Consider the following 18,259-nt stretch of genomic DNA (forward strand, 5'->3'; position numbering starts at 1 on the left):
ATGCAGCTGAAACCCAAGCCCAGTAACCTGTCAGACTTTGTGAACTATTCTAGGCATCAGTTGCTGACGCCAAGATGAGGGGTGGAGGTTTCTGGGGGCACATATGCGCCTCCATAAGAACTCGCAATAGGAACTGACGGCCACTACGAGCACCATCTGACGTGCAGTCGCTTAATGTTGGGCAATAACGCTGTTTATAGCCCCCATATCACAGTTCACAGTCCCACATGTGAGAGTCTGGTGAGATCAATTTGTGGATGTGTGTTTAATGCTCCAGAGGGTTGTAATGTGTAAATGTATAGTCCAGTGTTTGGTCAGTGAGTGAGGTTTAGTGCAAAGGTAGATCGCTAGGAACTGTAGTGACCTTGGGACTGCTTGCTGAGGGAAGGACAGAATTCCTGAAGGGACACATGGTCTAGAGTGACAAGGCCATCTGCTGTAGCGCCAGCAGTAGGAGGAAGGTGGAGGGGGTTGGACACAGGGAGGAGGGGATGGGGGGGTTGGGGGGCTGAGAATTCCTTTCGCTGGGGTGTGGAGGGAGCAGATATTCTGGGATATCACTGCTAGCACTCCGCCGGGAAACGTGTTTCTTTGGCATTTTTCAAGCGGAAATCTGAGGGAGAATTTTTGAACACTTGATGGTGAGAGGGGATCATTGCAGGGTTAAATGGGGAAGATATTTTTCTGGCCTTCCAGCTCTCCACGAAGCGACTGGTGATAATGGTCTTGGTGTGTTGCCGTTTTACTTTGGTGGATCCAGTTTCCTCTCCATCTCAGCACAGCCGGAGCTGAGAGAGCGGGATCTGGCAGGACTTCTGGCAGCGGCCTCTCGGAGGATCGTCTTCAAGGGATCTTCTTCAGAGTTGTTCTGTGCATGGCAAGGATCTACTTTCTTGCTGCCTCACTGAAATTGCATGGCCTAAACGAATGAATATTTTTATGAGGCACCTTGCACCAGAGATGGGCCAGGACCAAACCAAGCAGCAGATAGAGAAGGGCCTGAGGTTGTATCAGTCCAATCAGACAGACAAAGCCCTGCATGTCTGGACAAAAGTGCTGGAAAAGACCTCAGATCCTGGAGGGAAGTTTCGGGTGTTGGGGTGCCTGATCACAGCTCACTCAGAAATGGGAAAATATAAAGATATGCTCAAGGTAAGCCTCCTAAATAACAGTATGCTACATTCAATATATTTTTAATAACTTTCTTTCCCTTGCGGGATTAATAAAATATGTCAAAAATAAAAATCTAGTTAAGTAACCAATTATAGATATAATCAGTGTCCTACTCTAAATATCTGTGTTGTCATTTGGTTTAGATAATTCATAAAGACATTTCTCACATTTTTACTATTGTGTGATCATATTTTGTTATGCAACCAGCAATGTGTGTGCCACTAAATATCCCATTGATTTTATGTCATTATTATCTCCACTCAGGAGTGGTACAGTTTGTGCTGTAGTAGCATTTTAACACTTCTACAACGTCCAAGTGACTATTGAACAAGAAGAGGTCAAAGGTCACCCTCTTGGTTCCATTTACAGTAATCTTGAGAAGCATGGGTTAATTTGTGGCTTCCACACAACGCTGAGTAAATAAGTGCCCTGCAACCCGAGTATCAGTGTGGGGTGTCTTGTTGACATAACCATCTTTACTTAAGCAGCACCCACTCTCTTTCACCCCGCTTTAATGAGGACTTTATAAAGTAGAAGCCTCATGTCTTTCTAATTATATATATATTTTTTATATAAATCTTTTTATTTAATATCTATTGATTCACAATTTGCCATCACCTCACACTCACTCTCTCTTCGCAGTACGCTCTAGATCAAATCGACACAGCCAGAGAAATGGAGGACCCAGACTACCTGACAGAGGGCTACCTGAACTTGGCGCGCAGCAACGAGAAGCTGTGCGACTTCCAGAAAACGGTGTCCTATTGTAAGACCTGCTTAAACATGCAGGGAACCACTGTCAGCCTGCAGCTCAACGGCCAGGTGTGTCTTAGCATGGGCAACGCCTTCCTGGGCCTCAGTGTTTTCCAGAAAGCTTTGGAGAGCTACGAGAAGGCCCTTCGCTACGCACACAACAACGACGACAAGATGCTGGAGTGCAGAGTCTGCTGCAGTCTGGGAAACATCTATGTCCACCTTAAGGTATAAAATCAATGAGATTTGATTTTTCTGAAAGCTTTTGATCATTTTAATGTGTGCTGCACTGCAGATACTACCTCCTAGTCTTTGCTCAGCATTACCTTTTGACTAAATGTCTTCAAAATGTATTCTTGTATCACATAATATAATACAAGGAGTCTGATTAAGAACCTTTCCTTTCCTGTTAAAAAAAAAAATACTTTGATTGTTGCAGAATTCTCAGGTATTTTGTTTGAGTGAAACATTCATTGGACTGCATGGACAGTGTGTCTTGATTGCGCAATCAATACTGATGTTGCCAACGTGTTTGCCGTCGGAGTATGATAACACTGCCAAGCATCCAAGCAAACATCATCAATGGTTAGCTCATGTGGGACTGGGCATTGTTAAACAAGGGCGGAGTGAGTGGGCTGGCTGGCGGGGGGCTCATGTAGTACCCTTGACATCAGAGATTTGTAAGAGTAATCCCTCGGCTTCCTAGGGAGGATTGGTTTCAATGGGATTGTGGCGTTTGAAGAATGCTCTCATATGTCTCCTTATTTTATGAAACAATTTGAGACACGTATATCAAAAATACAAATTTTCTAAAAGGTTCTTTGTTTGAATACTGTCAAAGGTTAAATTGTCTTAGGAAGGAATAACAAACCAAAAAGTCCATGCTGGTAGTTTCTAAATAGAATGTCTAAGACACTGCCATTTGTGGGCAAGGACTTACTCATCAATAACCTCTTCCAACAGGACTATGAGAAAGCCCTGTTCTTTCCCTGCAAAGCAGCTGAGCTCGTCAATGACTACGGCAAGGGTTGGAGCCTCAAGTATCGAGCCATGAGCCAGTACCACATGTCTGTCGCCTACAGGAAACTGGAGCGCCTGCCAGACGCCATGGAGTGCTGTGAGGTATTGTTTTATAACCGTCCAACACACGATAACAGTCAGAGACGGGACTCACCCCCACAAAGACAAACTTGCATAACTTGTGAAGAATGTGACAGTTTTTGTTTCCTCACAAAGTCGCTGTCCCCTGATGTATTTCTCTGTTTTGATGTCAGAGCTGGAGAAACGGTAGATGTTGTGCTGCTGACAGGTGCAAGTGCCAGTTGTTCTGTTGTACCAGGCCTTGACAAAAATATGCTCACAGAGGTGCTGGTTTAAAGTGTTAATGAAGAGGGTGGCTTTGGTCTTTACTCTGTTCTAATTATGTACTGAGGGTGAAAAATAACTTGATGTCATTTCCTTGGAGTGCAAAAGTAAAGTAACAAGACAGCAGGATGCATTTCACATTTATTACATTTGCTAAATGCATTTAGACAAACAATTTACAAATGTAGTCATATTTACAATACCAGAGTACAAAAGGAGTCCTAAAGGTGAAACAACAACGTCTTACGTTTTGCATCACTTATCAGTCTGGTTTATTTGAAAATATCTTGAAACTGCTAAATGAAATAATATGCCATTTGTAAAAGTAGTTTAAATATGACCGTCGGTTTCAGGATTCACACTTCTTTTCATTATAAACAACTCTCTGCTTAATGCTCTCATCCACAGAATTATTGTTTTTGAGTTAAATGTACCCAATGAAATATTTGCATCCATATTAGGCTTTATTTTAGAAGGCATAATATACATTATGTTACTGTATAGTTTAATACTGCCATTTAATTTAAATGTATCTACTGAAAAAAAAAAAAAAAAACCTGACTAACTTGAAAGTTAGTCAGATTTTCCATCATTAGATTGTGGTCTCACAGGTGAGGGGGTCAGCCTCTAAATCCCCTGTCTTCCACTTGAACAGGAATCTATGAAGATTGCTCTGCAGCACGGTGACCGTCCTCTGCAGGCTCTTTGCTTACTAAACTTTGCAGACATACACCGCTGCAGGCGTGACGCTGATGTAAGGTGCCACCATTTGTGCGGACTTGTTGGATTAACAATAAGATATTATCTTTTTGATATATATATTTTTACTCATTTCTCATAGAAAGTTTTGACTCAACTATTTAGTATTTTCCTTACACTGTTGCTCTGGCATCTATATGGGGAGCTTTATTTTGGCATTATTACTTCATCCATCTAGAAAGCATTCCCTCGCTACGAGTCTGCGCTGGGCATCATGACTGAGATCGGAAACCGTCTCGGACAATCACAAGTCTACCTGGGAGTTGCAAAGTGTTGGCTTCTGCAGAAAGAATTTGACAAGGTACCATCATTATATACCTATCTCACTTTAAATATCACAGTCTTATGACTGATGTAATTGTTGTATTGCTTCTCATAATAATGTAGTAATTATGTAATGTAATTGTGACACACCCTGCCTCAATGTTTATTTCCCAGGCTCTTGATTCTTTGCAGCGAGCACAGGAATTGGCAGATGGGATGGGAAACAAGGTAACTGATGTTACACAGGATACATGTAGAGCTGCGACTATTAGTCGATTAATCATTAAGTCATTTGACAGAATTAATCTGCAACTTGTTTAATAATCGAATAATCGCTTTAGTCTTTTTTTAAGCAAAATGCTTTGTCACACATGATTGTAATCTGAGTATCTTTGGAGTTTTTTGACTTTTGTTGGGCAAAACAAGACATTTGAAGACATCAACTTCTAGGGAAGTTGTAACAGAAATTTTTTTTCAGTTTTACATTCAAATGTTTACCTTTAGTAATGTTTAGTTTCAGCCCAGCCCCACACACTAGCCTGGGAACCAGAAGAATCTGCCAAGCTCGTGTTGAATTTTCTCTGTCAGATATAAGGCAGAGTCTACATGATGTCACATTGTCTTTTTTCTGATTTGTATCTTAAGCTGTGTACGCTAAAGGTGCACTGCCTGAGTGAAGGGATTTATCGGAGCCGGGGGCAGCAGGAGGAGCTCAGAGAGCAGGTGGTGAAGTTCCTGCAGTGTGTCGAGGAGCTGGAGCTCTACTGCGGCATGTGTGGAGAGTCCATCGGGGACAGGGACCAAAAACTGCAGGCCTTACCCTGTTCCCACATTTTCCATCTCAAGTTGGTGTTTTAGCGTACTGTTTCAAATTTTTGACAAACATTTCAGAGATGTGTATTTATCTGTATTTCTTTATTTTAACAGGCTTACAATCCGACAGATAAAGCTGTTGACATTCGGCTGATTTATCCTTTCAGGTGTCTGCAGACAAACGGGACAAAGGGTTGTCCTAAATGTTTCAAGTCCTCCATGAAACCTGGATTTGTGTGATTGTGAGACTGTGTTTGTGCGTTGGATCCGCAGACACAGCGTGAAGCCTCCCAGGCTCCTGACTGATCTGAGAGAAGCAGGCAGCCTCGGGATGTGCTGAAGATGTTTGAGGAGTAATAATTCACTGCTCTGTGAAGAGGATGCTGAACTCAACCCAGAGTGTCACAGAGTGTGGCTCTGAGAACACATTCAAGGCATCCATCTTATTAACAGACATCAGTCTGTGAGTTACAGCTTGCTGAGGAGGTATAACTGACAGTGTTACATTTCAATTTAAGCTGCAGAAGAAAGAGCCTACATTGTCTCTGATGACTGGCCTTTTTTTTTTTTGCAGAATTTAAATCTAGGGGAATATGGACCGTCCAAAGAGCATTTATAACTTGTATTTGCTATTTCATGCATTAGAATTGTTTTTCGTAAATCAAGACGAAATGATCTTCAGTGATCTGAGTCGCAGGGTTTGTTGTTCATAGTCCGATTACCTTTTACACAACATCCACTTTTTCTTTTATCAACAATTTTTTTATCAGAACACAGAGCCATTTCTGAATTTAACTAATTTCATACATGGTATATTTATTATTGTATTCATGTACATTCTATTCTCATGTTAATTTGTTTAAAAGGTTTGTTTTGTAAAACCTAAAATGAGCTAAAATCTCTTAACCATTCAAAAACTAGTATGTCTTTACAGAACAGGTTCATGCAGCTGTTTCTTTCCTTATTCACTGAGATTAAGGAGCCGGATCAACACACATTGTGTTCATAGAAATTCCTTTTCTGTCCATGTTTTACTCTTAAGTCTGACATCAACATATTGTTGCAATTTAAGGACAAATATTGTTGAGAAGGAAACCTATTGGGAAAGGATCTTCTTTGACCAATTACACACTTGTCAGATAACTATTTAGAGGAGATACAGTATGTTTTAATGTAGTGTTTTCATTTGTAGTCATGTAAATATTAATTGGTAAAATGCCAGTAGTCAGATTGAGATAATTTACTTGCAGAGGCATTGTAAGGTGTTTTTAGGGAGAAAGCCAAAAAACTATCACATCAGTTAATGTTGCATGTATTTACAATGCCAAGCAGCAGAGGATTACATCAAATTATGTATCCATGTAACTATATTTACTTATTTCGGAATTGTTTATTATAGTATTTCTTAATATTCAGTGGCTTTTATCATTCATATTCCTCATATATTTGTTCAATTTATTTGAGACATTGTGATTTGGGACAAAAAAAAGCCATGTCAAATTATCATTGTGGCTGAAACAAGGTTTTTCATATACAGTCGGTTTTCCTCAAACTGTAAACTCTTACTAAATTTTAGTAAGACTAGTTGCCGTGTACAAAAGTACTCTTTTAAAAAAACCTTGATGTGAAACACAGATAAGTTCAATCATATGGTCAAAATAGGATAAATTGTTGGTGCTGCGGGGACAAAATCATTTCTTTAACCCTTTTTGAAACATTCATAATGAAAGCAAACATATATAACCCAACTTGAGGAATAAACAATACTGCAGCTTTAAAACATGAAGTATTTTGTACTCTCTCTATACAACATGTGAGTAGGTTGACAGCATGAGAAGAGAGACCAACACATTTACTTTTACTGCACAAGCACTTATGTTTCTCACACATCACTGCTGGACCTCACCTTCTGAACAGTGCCTGGTTCTTGTTTGAGGTCCCTGCATCCAAAATAATGTTGATTTACTGTCTGTTTACCTGTAGTACAGTCAATGTAAAACTCTTGTAAAGCATGGATATTGTCTAAACTTTTTATTCTTGGTTCTGGGGTATAAATAAGATTTCAGTGACAGCACAGCCACTCATCTTTAACTACCTCTGTTTTTGCCTCTAAGCTTTGCCCTCAGAGGATTTATGCAGCAATAACACATGTAACTACATGTAGAATTATGTTTTTCTAGACATCATGTTGATATAATCATGGTTTAATGTCTGACTAAAATGCATTGTTAATATATTTATGCTTTGAGTCAAACCATGTTATTGTGCTGAATATGGAAAATAAAGTGCACCGAAAGTGAATGTCTCTATTTCTCTCTCTCTCACACACACACACACACACACACACACACACACACACGGTTTTGACATCAATGCGTATTTAACCAGTCATACTAGTTTGCCAGCATAGTGTTCAGGGTTGTACAGCCTAGTCACAACACTACAGGGGCAGGAAGGACGTTTTCCTGTCACCTCACTTCACAGGAACCCTTAAGCCTGATGGCAGCAACTTCTTTCTCTGAAGAGGACTTACTTTGTCCTCAATGCTCTGAGATTTATTACCTTCCTGTTCTCCTAAAATGTGGCCACAATATTTGCAAAGTTTGTTTACAGAAGTTCTGGGAATGGAAAGGATGTCGAGAATGTCCTGTGTGTCGCACTGTGTCTGTCCCTGGGAGGCCTCCTATTAATTTGCTACTAAAGATAGCTGCGGACGAATATCAACTGCAAAAGACAAGCAGGAATCAACAAGTTTGCCTGCTTCACAATGAGAAGCTGAAACTTTTTTGTCAGAATGACGAAGTGCTCATCTGTCTCGTCTGCCAATCGTCAAAACAGCATAAAGTTCACGAGTGCTGTCCAGTGGAGGAGGGGGCCCAACAGAAAAAGGTAAAAATAGAAACAGAAGAAACACAATTAGTTATCTGTGAGAGCAAAGATGTGTTGCTACTGTGGTTAGGTGTAGAAGGGGCTACAACTAACACCTACTTTTATTGTTTTCTCAATTAATTGATTTATCTTTTAGTCTGTAAAAAGTGTCCATCACAATTTCCCAGACCAACCAGTCTGAAATTGTGTTAACGATTACATAAAACAGAAAAGCAGCTAACTGATTATCAGAGAAATTGCAAATAAATATTTTGACTCGACTAAGAGACTCATTGTTACAGCTCCCGTACTCTTAAAGGTGCTCTAAGCGATGTCACAGCGTTTGTTGGGCTACAACATTTTTTGTCACATACAGCAAACATCTCCTCACTATCCACGAGCTGCCTGTCCCCTGAACACACTGTAAAAAAAACACGGTCTCTGTAGACAGCCCAGGCTCCACAAACGCCAACAAAAACAAACGGTGCCAACCTGCACCACCAAACATAACAAACAGTCTTCCAGCGTTCTAGCCAATAACCGACAAGAAGGATTTGGGTGTGGGGGTAGGGGGGTTAGTGCGCGGAAGCACGGAAGGGAGGGAGAGAGGATGAGGAGGAGGGAGGGGCAAGCTAGCCTCGTTTTGTTTGAAAATACTTTGAACGTCAACAAGAAGTACCGTCACCCAACATCGTTTAGAGCACCTTTAATGAACTTTTTTTTAACATTTCAGACAGAAATTTCAGTCATGCTGGAGTCTTTGAGGGAAAAGCTCAGAATACTAAACAAGACCAAGGCGCACTGGGAGGAAACCAAAAACTATATACAGGTAAGAGTTATTTATTGTGTGTATGAGTTTTGTTGTACATCTACTCACAGTTATATTTTACTATTTATGGAGGTTAACTGTTGGACATTTAAATTCTGAATATTTAGTGTTAAATTCACTTTCGGCCCAAAAATCCATCAGCACGGCACTCAAACATATATAATAATAACCAGCTCTCTCAACATTACAGAGCCAAGCTTATCAAGTTGAGGAAGCGATTAAGGAGGAGTTTGAGAAGCTACGCCAGTTTCTTCAGGAGCAGGAAAACAGTAGACTTAAGGTGCTTAAACAGGAAGAGGAAATTAAAACCCAGGTGATGTGTGAGAAGCTGGAAAACATCAAGGGCCAGATCAAAACCCTCTCTTCCACCATCAGTGATATTGAGGAAGCCCTCAGAGCGAAGGACTTACCATTTCTACAGGTACATCACAGCCATTATGTACAATTATATATATATATATCTCAAATATATCAAGCGTATTAAAAAATATCTCAAATACGTTTTAGGTACAAAGTTGACCATGTTCACCGTTTTAGTTTAATGTGTTAGCATGCACATAGTGTGTTTTCCAGGTATTTGGTCATAAACCAAAAGGTTTCCTTTCATGTTTGTACTAATTATATATATATATATATATATATATATATATATATATATATATATGTACACCCACCCCTTGGGACTGAGTTTTTATTGTGTACTTCTTGAACTGTTCAAAGTTTTGAGAGGTTTATCACCCTTGGCGAGTTGGATGGTTAACCAGTCCTGTCATCATGGAGCCTTTCAGCCTCATGGTAATTTGAAAAACATCCGACTGGGATCAAAACTTTGCCCATTTGAATTATTTTGTGTTTTAGTGTCATTGTGCAGGTGTAATATATATATATATATCACTGCTGATTTTCCCAAAGCATTAAACATGTGATGTGCATATAGCTACACATCTAATATTTTGTTAATTAATTTCACTTTCTTTCGGTAACTTAAGGACTACAACCAGACAAAGAAGAGGTATGCCTAACTCACCATCTCCCAAAATGAATACCAACTGTCCCCTCTCCATAATACAATGTAGTGATTACTTCAACATGTTTCAGGGCCAAATGCAACATTCAAGAGCCAGAGTGTATCAGAGATATCCTGATCAACTCAGCAAAGCATCTGGGATTACTGGGGTTTGGAATTTGGAAGAAGATGGCCAACATCGTCACATATGGTAGGCGAACAGACAACGGCTTAAAAGGTAAAGTTTGCGATGAAGTATTTTCAACGTACTGAATTTTGTTTATACTTTCAGTTCCCATCACCCTGGATCCAAACACTGCCCAGTCCAACTTAAAGTTCTCTAAAGAGTTGACCTGTGTACAATACAGCAGTAAGCAGCTCCTACCTGACAACCCCGAACGCTGCAGCAGCCGTGTGTGTGTGCTGGGAGCGACCGGCTTCACATCTGGGAAGCACAGCTGGACAGTGGAGGTGGGCCAGGGCAAAGACTGGTACATTGGAGTGGCACAAGAGTCCATTAAGAGGAAGAGTAGCGTCTTTCTAAACCCGAGCGAGGGTTTCTGGGTGATCGGCCTGTGCAATAGAGACTCATTCTGGGCCCAGACCTCGCCTCGCACCAAGCTCGTGTTGAAGCAGAAGCCTGAGAAGATTACTGTACAGCTGGACTATGACAAAGGAAAGGTCGTTTTCATCAACGCTGCTGATTTGACAACAATACACGCATTCAAAGACAGATTTACAGAGAGGATTTTCCCCTACTTCTCCCCTGGATTGTATGCAGTGGGGGAAATGTCCATCCCACTGACAATCTGTCCTCTGACAGTAACAGTGTTTATAGGGTAGAGTCACATACAGGAAAACACATGGCACTAGAGTTGAAGAAGACTTTGTTTGTTGAGTGTGTGTTACAGGTGCTAGGCCTACAACTGACAAAAATAAGGAACACGTTGCATAGTTTCAATTTAAAAATTCAGCAGCAAATTGTATGATACCAAACTGTGTCAAATGAAGGTTAGAAAGGCAACATACTGTATATTTGATCAACTTAATACTTTCAAACATTTTTATTGTTTAATCTTTTTCAAAAACAAAGTCTCCAGTTATGTTAATTATAGAGTTGATTTGGTATCATTAGCTTTCATTCTCTTTGTCTTTTTTTGGTTTCCTCTGTGATGACATATCTTTCAGTTTAGAGTCCAGTTTCCTTTGCAGATAGGCTTTCTTACTGGGGTCCATGGATTTGTCTCTCTTCCCACTCCCGGCGTAAAGAACGCCTTCTTTGCTTATTCTCATCCGAGCATGAGACTTGGCTTTATCCCCACAGCCGTGAACCTAAAAAGGGTTAACAGCATGACAATCAGATCAGAAAACCACAATTTCCTAAGGTTTCTTTGGTTAGGGTCTGTTCCTGTCTTACCTCTGGTATATGATGACTGAGACAATACTGCCTGTTGCAGAACAGGCAAAGCTGTCCAAGTGTCAGCACGGAAGCTTTACACTTGACAAAACTGCATACACTTTCGGCCTTAATTACAGCATTGATAAGTGCGTCAAAGTCATCTTCTGGAGCAGCGGCAGCAGCGATGCCGCAGGCGCCGGCCTTCATTCGGCTCTTTCCTGGGAGAGAAATGGTAAGAGCTGAATTGTCGCAAACATATCGGAACGGACAGGTTAAAAATAACACTTTAAAATTAGAGGATTATATTACAAACCTTTAGCCGACTTGGGCTTCTTTAATGACTGGGCCTGAGCTGGTGGGATGTTGTTCTGTTGTTTTTTTTGTTGAGCATTTTTTTCCCTCTTCTGCTGCTCCCTCTTCATTCGCTCCAAATGTAAACTTTTGAGGTCTAATGGAGGTTGACACAGCGGCTCTATTTGGGGATTAGGGACTGTTTCTTCTTCATCTTCTTCTTGTCTTGGCTCCTCAGCTGGTGTTGGCACCAGGGGCCTGGCGACAGTAATACACCTGTCTTTTCCCTCGCCTTTACTCTCATGCACGAGGCCCAGCTCCTCAGCAATCTGGTGGACCAGCAGGCGGTCATGAGAGTTAAACGATGATGGGAATTGTAGTTCACTCTGATTTGAGGCCTTTAGAAAGCTCTCCACCTGCGCTCTGATCTCAGCATATCTGTTCTTCTTCTGCTCTTCCTCTGTCAGTGCGGTTATGCAGGACTTTGTGTTCTTCTCTGTACCAGCAGAATTTCCATTACTGCTGCTACCAGTGGACTTCTTTTGTTGTTGCTTGGCCCTGCTGGGAGGCTGATCTTTGACCTTCTGTTTGGTGGACGTGGAGCTGCTGGCAGACGTAGAAGTCTTTGTGTCTTTGTGGTCGCGGGTGTAGTTTTGTGGCACGATGTCTCGGATGTACTCAAATGCCGTTCTGACCTCGCCAAACTCAGTCATGTGATTGATCAGGGACTTCAGGAAAGCATGATTCTGGACAGTCTGGGTGTCGCACACGACAGCGATGTGACGTCTCGCACGTGTAACAGCCACATTAATCCTTCTGTCCTCTGCCAGAAATCCAACTTCCCCTAAAATTAAAAGAATGAACAAATGAATGCTGCCAACGTTCATGGCGTGGCAGATATAAAAAAAAGACTTCGGAGCAAAAGTAAAATAAATTACCCTTTCTGTTGGACCGAACTAATGACAACACCACAGCCTCTTTCTCTCTGCCCTGAAATCCATCCACTGACTTTATCTCCAGCTCCGGATGCCTCGCAGAAAGTTTCTGACGCAGAAGATCGACCTTAACAGAGATAAGAACATAAAAAAAAAAAATCACATCAATGAGTTATTTTGAGACACTTTAGATTTCTATTTTAACAGTACATTTGTTCTACGCTGGAAATCCAGAGTTCTCGTGAGAGCACAATTTGAATTTGCTCAGCGAGTCACTCTGGCATTCAGTAATGATGCTCCTTAACTATGCCCTAGTAGCCGAGCTGCACCAATCACATCGGTGTATCTGATAAAGGCGGGCCAGAGGCGAGCTAAACAGATGACGACAGTTTAATCTACCAGTTAGCTCCGCTGATAGCTAAGCGTATGGGGCTCTGGATACGTCACCCCGTGTATTGTTGTGATTGGTCGTAGTGTTAGCCAATTGCGTGCAGTGAGATTTTCAAATGCATGCTTGGTGCCGCCCCTCGAGTTGGGCCATTTTCATTACTCAATGCCAGACCCTTAATCTTTCAGATTTGGGTCTGGATTTCCAGGCTACATTTTTTCATTTTGGGGGATTTTATTTTCATGACTGTGAAAGTGTAAATCTTGTATTCAAAATATATGGACACTTAACCTATGCATTATTGCGTTGACACAGTACAGTAGTAGCAGTTGAGTTAAGATCTATTTTACAGTTCCTCAAATCAATCAGTGACTTACTTGTAGATTGTACGGAGCAATAACAGCGATGTCTTTAGCCTTAACCCCAGCTTCAGTCAAGGCCTTTATGTGCAGTTCAACAATGTCTACCTCACCTGAGGATAAAGTAAACTTACGATTAGATCCCACAACACCCTAACTGTAATACAATTATTATTATTTTTTACAATTAAAATGACTAACCTTGATTGCCTTTGGACTGCTCATCCGTGACCTCCATCTCACTCAGACCGCAGCCCGCAGTGTCGATAAGAAGAAGTGGCGTGCTGGTCTCTTCAATGCAGGCGACTTCTGGTAGATCTCTTTTGCATCAAAGACATCATTTTAACACTTCAATGAGTTATCATTCACTGAAATACAAAAGTGAGATACTTTCCATCATCAAGCTTGCACTCACTTTAACAAGTGTCTTTCTACAGAGCTGTGAGCTGTTAGTCTTCCCTGGTACATCTCTTTGGAGGCCCACTCCATGATAGCACTGTGCATGCGGTACTGAACTGTTAGCATCCGGACCACCGAGTCCCCATACATCTGGATGAGTCTCTCCATGAGACTGAGAGACAAGCCTTTTGATGCAGCCCTGCGGAGCACAAAAAGAGAAAAATGTGCAGCAAACTTTCTGAGAACGTATTTCTCAATCAGCTTCTCAATTTGGCTGATGGAGTCCTAAAGAGAACACACATTTTCTGCCAAAGTTAGAGCAGTTTTATTTTTACAACAACAACAACACCGTCCTGATAAGGCAGATTTGCTGAGTTTCGGAGTGTTAAAGCTCGGAAAAAAACATCCCAACTTCTTATTTAAGAGCTAATCTCTGATTGTTTCTTATTTTGTCATAATTATTTAATGTTATGATGAAAGACTTCAGATATGTTTTCAGGGGCTTTATAGAAAATGTTTTAATTGTTGTCACAGGACAAATTATCAAGAAATGCATAAAAACTTTACCCTTGTGATTTGATAGTAGGTGGTAACTGCTTGTAGTCTCCAGCCAGAATGCACTTGCGCGCTCTGAGCAGGGCGATCCAGCAGCTGCTCTCCAGGGCCTGAGCGCACTCGTCTATCACCACCCAATCAAAATGCCCTGCTGGCAGGAACTTCAGAGGGCCGTCACCAGAAGCACCTGCAGACACAGACAAGTGCTCTCTAATTGCCTTTAATCATCACTGCAACGACTGAAGTACATTTTCTCCACTCGAGGCTAATACTGACCTGTGTTAGTTGATAACACAACATCTGCACTTTTTAGGATCTGGGCAATGGCTGTTGATTCCCTGGTTTTCAGCTCTTTTCTTAGCTCCCCTATTTCCCTTTTAAAGTTCACCCGGTCTCCTTTCTCACGCATCTTCTTTATTCCCTTCTGAGAAAAATAATAATATATATATTCCAAACCGTTCAAAATGTCACACATGCTATTAGGAGCACACCTGGGTTATTATAGTAAACTAAAACAAAAATAAGCAGTGAAAAATATTTTTGGTAAACTAAAACTAAATAAAAACTAAAACTAAACTCAAAACGATATAGCCAGGTTAAAAAACTAATAAAAATAAAACTGAATGTGAATCATTTCAGTTTTAGTTTTATAGCGATAATATACGATACAACTTTATTGTTAGTTTACACAAAAATTTGTTTGGCGTTCCCGAGCAGCTCCGCTCAAATATATCACAACTACATATATAAAAACTAAACCTCTGAAAAACTGAAACTAAACTACGACTAGCAAACACACTCTAAAAACGAATTAAAAATAACCTATAATAACGAACTAAATTATAACCTTGGAGCACACACACACACTAAAATACTTACAATTGCTTTATCCATGTCTTTACGGATGTCTGCGATGATGTTTGCATTTTCACTCTGAGCGAGGATGGCGTCTAGTGAATGTTTCTGTATGGACTCCAGCAGTCTGGCAGGGTGACCTAGCCTGAGGACCTTTGCCTTGCACCGGGCTAACCTCTCCACTAAATTATCCACAGCCACGTTAGAGGGGGCACAGCACAGGACCTGCACAAACACAGAATCCAAATATGAAAAGAATCCTGTCTAGACTAAAATGCTGAAATTACAACTGCAGCAATAAAAGACAATGACAGAACAGGGTAACTGTAACTGAATTTCTGCACCTTTTGGCCTTGTTTGACTGCTTGCAGGATGATCTCCACCACTGTGGTGGTTTTCCCAGTGCCTGGTGGTCCATGAATCACAGCCAGTTCTCTCTGAGACAGAGTAAAGGACACAGCTTCTCTCTGGGAATCATCCAGGTTTGAGTTGAAGAATTTAACTTCATCTGATGAAACATGATAGAATACCCAGAATTAGTCTGTGTATTGTATGATCCATGCTGATTTGCAAGTTTTTGAACTCAGTGTATGCTGCATACTTGTGTAAAAGCTACCAACAAGCACAATTACATAGAGCAACTAGTTTTTGATAATATTTGCTTTGTGATGCGCAACTTACTTGGCTGTGATTGAGAAGAAGGTTTTGTGTCGCCGAAGAGAACATTTATTAGATTGGCAGCTGGTCCATTGCTGTATCCATTTAATGCATTCAAGGCACTGCAAGCACAAAACACACAGAAAATAAGTTGTTACACGGTTTCCTAACTCACTTGTAACTGTATATGACACGTCACTCACTTTTTCATTCGTTTGTAGGTGACGTCATTCGCTAACTTTAAGAGGTTGTGAAGAGCATCTGTATCAAAGCTAAGGCCATCCTTTGAATCGTCAAAGGCCACACTTATAGAAGCTTGGCTGACCCTCGTCACTATTCCTGTGCCAATCTGTGAAGCTGCGGTGCATCCGCCAGTGTCATACAGGCCAACAATGTCCCCTGTAATAAAAGACATAAATGTCACATTAAGCAAAATATGAAACAAAAGTAACAAAGAAACCCACAGATCAGATGGTTTATTCTTCTATCTCACCAGGTCCAAAGCTGTTGCTTGGCAGAGATGAGAAACCAAGATACTTTCTTGGCTCGAGGACGACGACTGTGCGACCATACAGGCCTGTGGACTGACTTCCTATCTGCAATTTCAGCAGGCATACCCCTTTATTTTGAAGATCCTTGAGAGAGATGTTCTCCTGCCATATCCTGAGGGCACAGAACAAGTCATTTATAGTAACTGCTATCTACAACAAGACAAGGCAGGGAGATGCTACCAAGTGCAATTATGGTAAGTGTAGGATCCCGTGTTTTTGGAGCTTGACCCATACCAGGTACAAAAAAACAAAATAACTCTGTTGCTTTATTTTTGACCACTCTTTTTAAATCTGTACGGCTGGGTACCGAATTCAATACTTTTTAGGCACCAACCAAATTGCCTCTGAAGTATCGAAAAATGCCTTGTCATTCAATACCCAATTTCAATACCTAAGGAGTACATTTCATAAGCGTCAGTGAGCCAATAAGCATGCAGCATGCTTCTACCAAGCTCTAATAATGTTGGTGATTGGCTGTTTAGCGTTAACATGTCGTAGAGACACGCAGAAAAAACTCTACGATACGCACAGAGACGGGCTCACGTAGTAGGAGCTGAAAAATAAATAAAAAGATTTGTGCCGTAATGTTGTAATTTCTTTTCGTTTTATAAAATTGGTATAAAAAAAGTATAATTTAGGAACAGGTATCAAAGTCACGGTATTGATATCGGTACCCAACATTTTTTAACGATACCCAGCCCTAATTCCAAGTACCCCAATTTCATGGAAGTGCAGAGCAGAATTACTGAATGATCCCTTTATTTAGTGAAGTAACAGAGTCTGGATGTTATTTTACATACCTGGTCTCCTCTATTTCAGCCTCCCTCTCCTCCTGTAGAAGCTCGAGAGTCTTTGACACATATTGTTCAATCGCCATCACTCACTAAAAAGATCCAAAAGATGATCAGGGTTACAGCACACAGATCCAAACCAACATGTCAGTACTACTTCACTTAAGTTAAAGACAAACCAGAAGAGGTCCTACTTACTAACTACTGGTAACTTTTAATGCAATACACAGTCCAGGTCACATTTGATTGATAAGACCTTATGTTGTAATTTATGGATAGATTAGTTCTCCCATTAAAGATGGGTGAATCTCACCAGTGGTGGCATGTAACGAACTGATTTATTCAAGCATTATACTTAAGTACAGCTTTGAGGTACTTCTACTTTTATTGAGTAGATCCATTTTATGCTACTACAGCATATACTTCCACACCCACTAGCTACATTTCAGAGGCAAATATTGCACTATTTACTCCATTTTATTTATTTGTAATACAAATTCATGGAGTGATTTTAAGTTGTGAACGTGCTGTACTACTACAACATGAAATCTTGCATCCAATTACACTGAGTTCTATTACATGTGGGTACATGTATGCTGGATGGATATATAGCTAGCTATATATTTAAACGTGTAACGTAGGCTAAGTAACATTTTGAATTCAGGACTTTTAATTTAAGTCGAGTATTTTATTAAAAATAACAATAAAAAGCCTGAATACTTTTTTTAATCACTGAGTCTCACAGCCTCACATACATATTTCAATATTGTACGTCGTGTTATTGGTTAATATATAACGTTACAGCCCCATGTTTTGCCTCTCATGCATTACCGTTATATTCGATGGTAGTTAACATACGGGTAATATGTGAGGAACCACTAGCAGGGCTTAGCTTAGTATTAAGTTAAAGCTTCATGAAGAGTTTTCATTTCCAGAAATGCTGACATGTTAGCTTGCTAACCACACTGCACTCAAACTAGCTAGCTACTTACTTTAGCTGCAGTTAGCAAGCGAGAATGACACTCACCCGTTAATGTCAGTTATCTTGAGAGGCAGAGGACAGAAAAGCTAATGTTAATCATGCGGGACTTTTCAAACTTTCTTGATAATATTTTCTATAGCATTAAACCAGTGGGTTTGTTTGACTCATGTTGTCTTCTTTTATTATGCTAGTGTTTCAACATTCTAGCTACACTGCCCCCTATCTGCTCAGATGACTAGCTAACGTTAACGTTACTCTTCGCTCATT

At 40.5% G+C, this 18,259-nt stretch overlaps 3 protein-coding genes across 4 annotated transcripts; 2 read left to right on the forward strand and 1 right to left on the reverse strand.

Annotated features, from left to right (window-relative positions):
* Nucleotides 1-504: 504 nt before the first annotated feature.
* Nucleotides 505-5,687, forward strand: rapsn (receptor-associated protein of the synapse, 43kD). 2 transcript variants are annotated; one of them, XM_078257090.1, is made up of 8 exons: nucleotides 505-1,152; nucleotides 1,816-2,154; nucleotides 2,890-3,048; nucleotides 3,947-4,045; nucleotides 4,229-4,351; nucleotides 4,489-4,542; nucleotides 4,960-5,159; nucleotides 5,242-5,687. In XM_078257090.1, exons 1-8 carry the CDS (start codon nucleotides 928-930, stop codon nucleotides 5,279-5,281), a joined length of 1,239 nt encoding a protein of 412 aa, XP_078113216.1. In that variant the 5' UTR covers nucleotides 505-927; the 3' UTR covers nucleotides 5,282-5,687. The 2 variants fall into 2 exon arrangements, with proteins under 2 accessions (XP_078113216.1, XP_078113215.1); XM_078257089.1 differs by having other exon boundaries at nucleotides 5,295-5,687.
* A 1,868-nt stretch (nucleotides 5,688-7,555) lies between these two features.
* Nucleotides 7,556-10,964, forward strand: LOC144522203 (zinc-binding protein A33-like). Its single transcript, XM_078257095.1, has 6 exons — nucleotides 7,556-8,016; nucleotides 8,729-8,824; nucleotides 9,015-9,245; nucleotides 9,814-9,836; nucleotides 9,923-10,041; nucleotides 10,123-10,964. The coding sequence occupies exons 1-6, from the start codon at nucleotides 7,627-7,629 to the stop codon at nucleotides 10,671-10,673; spliced, it is 1,410 nt and encodes a 469-aa protein (XP_078113221.1). The 5' UTR covers nucleotides 7,556-7,626; the 3' UTR covers nucleotides 10,674-10,964.
* ighmbp2 (immunoglobulin mu DNA binding protein 2) lies at nucleotides 10,880-18,197 on the reverse strand. The gene is made up of 16 exons (XM_078257091.1): nucleotides 18,038-18,197; nucleotides 17,020-17,102; nucleotides 16,162-16,331; nucleotides 15,872-16,067; nucleotides 15,693-15,790; nucleotides 15,356-15,519; nucleotides 15,036-15,236; nucleotides 14,433-14,580; nucleotides 14,169-14,343; nucleotides 13,618-13,800; nucleotides 13,404-13,522; nucleotides 13,221-13,315; nucleotides 12,459-12,582; nucleotides 11,543-12,364; nucleotides 11,248-11,447; nucleotides 10,880-11,162 (listed from the first exon to the last, which is right to left on the reverse strand). Exons 2-16 carry the CDS (start codon nucleotides 17,094-17,096, stop codon nucleotides 10,962-10,964), a joined length of 2,973 nt encoding a protein of 990 aa, XP_078113217.1. The 5' UTR covers nucleotides 17,097-17,102; nucleotides 18,038-18,197; the 3' UTR covers nucleotides 10,880-10,961.
* Nucleotides 18,198-18,259: the final 62 nt, after the last annotated feature.

The sequence above is a fragment of the Sander vitreus genome, chromosome 8, assembly GCF_031162955.1.
Source record: "Sander vitreus isolate 19-12246 chromosome 8, sanVit1, whole genome shotgun sequence".
NCBI classification, from domain to species: domain Eukaryota; kingdom Metazoa; phylum Chordata; class Actinopteri; order Perciformes; family Percidae; genus Sander; species Sander vitreus.

What these genes read in the sequence shown, in the direction of transcription:
- rapsn (XM_078257089.1), top strand. Translation starts at nt 928, where the DNA reads ATGAATATTTTTATGAGGCACCTTGCACCAGAGATGGGCCAGGACCAA. An exon ending in ACGCCATGGAGTGCTGTGAG is followed by an intron (nt 3,049 to 3,946) that starts GTATTGTTTTAT and finishes CCACTTGAACAG; the next exon opens with GAATCTATGAAGATTGCTCT. An exon ending in GCTGCAGGCGTGACGCTGAT is followed by an intron (nt 4,046 to 4,228) that starts GTAAGGTGCCAC and finishes TCATCCATCTAG; the next exon opens with AAAGCATTCCCTCGCTACGA.
- LOC144522203 (XM_078257095.1), top strand. Translation starts at nt 7,627, where the DNA reads ATGGCAGCAACTTCTTTCTCTGAAGAGGACTTACTTTGTCCTCAATGC. An exon ending in AGGACTTACCATTTCTACAG is followed by an intron (nt 9,246 to 9,813) that starts GTACATCACAGC and finishes CGGTAACTTAAG; the next exon opens with GACTACAACCAGACAAAGAA. An exon ending in TACAACCAGACAAAGAAGAG is followed by an intron (nt 9,837 to 9,922) that starts GTATGCCTAACT and finishes AACATGTTTCAG; the next exon opens with GGCCAAATGCAACATTCAAG.
- ighmbp2 (XM_078257091.1), bottom strand. Translation starts at nt 17,096, where the DNA reads ATGGCGATTGAACAATATGTGTCAAAGACTCTCGAGCTTCTACAGGAG. An exon ending in ACCTACAAACGAATGAAAAA is followed by an intron (nt 15,791 to 15,871) that starts GTGAGTGACGTG and finishes TTGTGCTTGCAG; the next exon opens with TGCCTTGAATGCATTAAATG. An exon ending in AAGACATGGATAAAGCAATT is followed by an intron (nt 14,581 to 15,035) that starts GTAAGTATTTTA and finishes TATTTTTCTCAG; the next exon opens with AAGGGAATAAAGAAGATGCG.